Raw genomic sequence first — 4,673 nt, 5'->3', positions numbered from 1 at the left:
TGTCATCGTTTTGACTCATTTCCTTTTTCTTATAACGTCATGCCACAGAGAAGGGATCCAGGGGAGAGCTCTAGCTCCAATCCCACGAAGAGGGATCAAGAGCAGGTTGAGGAAGATGTGTTGTTATGGGATTTGATCCCACTGAGAGCGGGACAAGCAAGGGGAACCGTCAAGCCACCTCCTCAAATAAGTGAGGAGCAGTTTAGGTTGGCTGTACAGGAGGTCTTTCAGGATGCATTCTGGATTACAATGGCATCTTCATTATAAGTTATGCCACCACCGGCACCACCTCCAGAGAAAAGTGAGTCAGAACAAACTCTTGATCACATTGCAAAGTTTGTAAAGTTGATGCCAACTCTATTTGAGGGTGGCCCAGATCCGCTTGTTGTGGACAGTTTTATGGATAGGGTGAAGAAGCACCTTAATGCTATGAATCTAGCATTAGACAGGTTGAAGATTATTTTGGTAACCTACAATTTTACTGGGGATGCAGAGATTTGGTGGACAACCATGTCTCATACCCATAATGTGGATACCATAACATATGATGCTTTCAAGAAACTTTTCTATGAGAAGTATTTTCTGGTGCCTAAAAAAAGAAAGTTGAAGAAAGAGTTTGATGGCTTAAAGCAAGGAAATATGACAGTCACAGAGTATGAGAATAAGTTCACATTTCTTTTGAGGTTTATGCCAGAGATTGCTAAAAATGAGGAAGGTAAGACAGAGAAATTTATTGAAGGCCTTGATTTCTCTATTAGGCCAATTGTGACCGTCGCAAAATTGATCGAATATGCAAAAGCTATGAGAAAAGCCTTAGTGGTTGAGGCTAAAAGTAAGGACAGAAAGGCTATTAAAGAGTCCTACAAGCACAGCAGGAGCATGGGTGCTATTTGATGAGCGCTAAATATTGCATATTCTAGCCCCTAAATATACGTATGTTAAGACTTTAACTAATACTTCTATCCAGTTTTAGACTGATTTATGTTTATTTCGTGTTTGTAGGTACTTTCCCAAAGAACAAGTTAAAACCGTGATTTTATGATGAAAAGACTGATATTGAAGCTTATAGAGCCGTTGTCGGTCATCTAAAGCTAGCTTGGAGTAAAAATGATGAGAATTCTGGACCTACTTCAGTATTTTAGGCATAACTTTTCACTCGAAACTCCAAATTAAGCAAACTTAGCTAATCTGGAAATAAGACTTGAAGCCCGATATTTTGTCTCTAATAGCCATCTCGAGATTCGCACCCTAAATGGGTCAAAATTACATGAGCTCGAGCCCAATTCTTGAAAGTTCGAGCCCTGTACCTAAAGCTCGAGCTTTTGCTCCAAAAAGCTTGAGTTGAGACCAAAAAGTTAAGGATTGAGCACCATGAAAGGGGGATCGACCACTATTAAAAGGAAAAACCCAAAATATTTTAGGTGTTGAAGAAAAAGATGCTTCGGAAAATATTTGAAGAAAATTAGTCAAGTATAGAAGTAGGGATCGAGCACTGTACCCAAAGCTCAAGCCCTGTACCTAAAGCTCGAGCCCTGAAGCTAAAAAGCTTGAGCTTTGCTGTTAAGTTAGATTTTTAAGTTGCGGGATTTGTTCTAATTCAGTCATAATTCATCCTAGTTAGGCCCAGATTACCATAGAAGACCTAAAAACCCATCCAACCCTTATTAGAAATTAATTTTTCTATAAAAAGAGGCACAATCCCATCATCAAGTCTCTCATATCTATCTCTCACGATGACTTTTAGGGTTTTGAAGAAGAAGATCCAAAAGGAGTTTTGACAGTTCATGGCGATAAAGACTACAATAACACAGATGATATCTTGTGTCGTCATAAGTAGCTAATTCCTCTCTTAGGGTATTGACGTAGCCCAAATCCGAATACTATGGTTTGATTATTTTGTACTTTGGGAATTTAATATATTATGTATTTTGATTACATGATTTCGGGCAATTGACTTAATTCAATTAGATTTTAATTATTAAATAGTTTTTGAATGATTAATATCTTGAATTATATTCAACCCATTCTTATTAGACGATATTTGGTGGAGGCCTATCGGACATAAGAATGGAAATCATACAATGGTGTTCAAACATTTTTCATGAATGAATGTTTTCATAGTCTATGCCTAAGGAAGACAAGTTATACTGCAAAATTAGTTAGAAATAGATAGGTAGATAATTCGTGCTAACCGAAGATAGGTTATTATTAACTGAAATTCATGAAACATCTTTCTTTAAATCTGAATTAATCGAATGTTATTGAGTTTAATTCCATGTGATACATAATTATTGAAATCCTAAGGTTGAACAGTTGACCATAGTATGAGGTTCGTGATGAAATCAATCTCTAAATATTTTTTCTCTTGATTTCAATCATTTCATTTTATTTATTTTCTATTTATGTTATTGAATTGCACCACAACACAACAAATCAAATCATCTTTCTAAATTAAAATAATATTAATTAAAAACTCGATAAACCACCACAGTCCTTAAGTTTCGACACCCTCAACATAGCCCTATCCTACAAGGATTTGTTCTATTGCGAGTGGTATTTTATTATTGATAAATAAAAATATACATCACTACTTCCGAGGGTCAGTCACAAAAAATGCAAAAGAATGAACCATCAGGGTTTAGGGGACAACAGTTAGCCAGATCTACACCTGTAGCCTCAATGTTCATTAGGTGAGACCGAATATTACTTATTCATATGTAGGCAGCCGGGACATTACAAGTCCCAGTGCACTCAGGCTCAGGTGGTTTGTTTCAGGTGTGGGCAATCGGGGCACCACAAGTCCCAATGCACTCAGGTTCAAATGGCATCAGGTGAATGTTTTGGGTATGGCCAGCAGGCCATATGGTGAGGGATTGTCCACAGCGGGGCAGTGGTTCTGGCAGGGGTGGAGGTTCACAACAGAGGCAAATGCAGTCTGCCACAGTTCAGTCAGGGTTTCAACTGCCACCACCACGTCAGCCAGCTCAACTAGCTATGACAGCTCAGAGTTCTCGACCAGGCAGGGGAGCCCCGTCTAGTGTTCCTACTCAGCAGTCTGGTTATCAGGCCGGTGATTCTCAGGAGCAGAGGACCCAAGGTCGTGTGTATGCAGTCACTCTAGCCGAGCCATCATCCAGTCCTTCAGTTGTCAGGGGTATATTCCTTGTGTCCCATTCATGGGTCAGAGTGTTGTTTTATTCTGGTGCTTTCTATTCATTCATTGTTTCAACATTTGCACGGGCATTGGGATTGGAGGTCAGTCAGTTAGACAGACCATTTTGCATTGACACGCTTGTCGGGGGTTCAGTTACTCTTAGTAGAGTTTGTCGGGGTTGTTGTATTACCATTGTCGGACGGGCACTGGAATTCGATCTCATCCTTCTCGAGATGACAGGGTTTGAAGTCATTCTTGGGATGGACTAGTTGTCGTCCTTCAGACCTATTATTGACTTTTTCAGGGGAAGAGTGTCAGTTTGTACCCCGGATGGGGATTGCTTCTGTTTTGTGGGAGATCAGTGTGACTCTCTGTGATACCCTTCAAATCCGAGACACGAGTTGATCAGGCCCAAGCCCAAACCCGAGGGAATATCAAACAATTAATATTTTAAAATGAACACAGAATATAAAAAGATTTAAGAAATAAATAATGAAGCTGAAAGAAATTCTAAAATATAATCCTTTAAAAATTAATACTTAAAATCCAACTCTCCAAAACCTCTAAGAGTACAACTCGGGAATCCATCTAGTGGACCCCTAAATAAAAACCCAATTGAAAAGTAAACAACTAAAAATAAAACCAAAACTAAACCATGGAATGAAATCCTACGTCATTGGTAGAGTGAATGATAGTCTCTGCTCAGCATGATCAGGCCTAAGACTGGAACCGTCCGATACCTGAAAAATATAAGAGTGGGTCAGGCCCACGAACAAGTTCTATTCTAACTACAATCCATACAATGACCCGATACACAGTTACACCCTAGATATCTTGGTGTCTCGACCCTAGGTGTGCACAAAATAATGCACAACACCTTAAGTTTGGAAATTAGTGTCAAGTGGGCATCATAGTTAAATTTATAAATCGCTTAACAATTATACTATGTAGTATGAGTGAGAAGGGATCGTCCCAAGGGATTATGGGGATTAAGCAATGTCGTCGAATCACAATTAGGGCTAGTAGGTCGAGTGATCAAACAATTGATTGGTTGGTTGATTAAGGAGCAACTAAATTAAACTAAGTAATAGCAAAAGAGTGCAATTGAGAGTAAGTAAGAGAAAGAGAGAGAGGGATGTTGGGGTTTAGAGATCACCACCAAGCAATGCATTTCTATATCATTGACAAGTGATTAATGAGGGCAAATAGTGGGTTGCAATATTGGTGTGTGTGTATTTGGTTGATTCAACAAGCAAGGATGACTAGTTAAGCATGTATTGTCTAAACATCATGTGAACGGCACAATATAACGAAGCAATGAAGCATATATTGTCTAAATAACATGTGAAAGGCACAATAGATCAAAATAAGTCATTAATCCTTTCATTAAGCTCACAATCCAAATACAACACAAGGATAGAGACATATGCTAATCGCATTCAAAAGCTTGGATCATCAAACAACAGGCATAGATTGTCCTCCCATTTAACACTACACTACATCTACACTACTAGCATGA

The 4,673-nt window shown here is 38.8% G+C and overlaps 1 protein-coding gene across 1 annotated transcript; it reads left to right on the top strand.

The window, feature by feature from the left end:
- Nucleotides 1-270: 270 nt before the first annotated feature.
- Nucleotides 271-894, top strand: LOC132281272 (uncharacterized). The gene has a single exon (XM_059782989.1). The coding sequence runs from the start codon at nt 271-273 to the stop codon at nt 892-894; it is 624 nt and encodes a 207-aa protein (XP_059638972.1).
- The last annotated feature ends 3,779 nt before the right edge of the window (nt 895-4,673 follow it).

The sequence above is a fragment of the Cornus florida genome, unplaced genomic scaffold, assembly GCF_030987335.1.
Source record: "Cornus florida cultivar Cherokee Brave unplaced genomic scaffold, ASM3098733v1 CherokeeBrave_3.0.0_Hap2_Chr11, whole genome shotgun sequence".
Lineage (NCBI taxonomy): Eukaryota > Viridiplantae > Streptophyta > Magnoliopsida > Cornales > Cornaceae > Cornus > Cornus florida.
The sequence above is the reverse complement of the archived record's forward strand: the minus strand, read 5'-3'. Positions and strand labels throughout refer to the sequence as shown.

Excerpts from the sequence above, each read along its gene's own strand:
- LOC132281272 (XM_059782989.1), top strand. The coding sequence starts at position 271 with ATGCCACCACCGGCACCACCTCCAGAGAAAAGTGAGTCAGAACAAACT.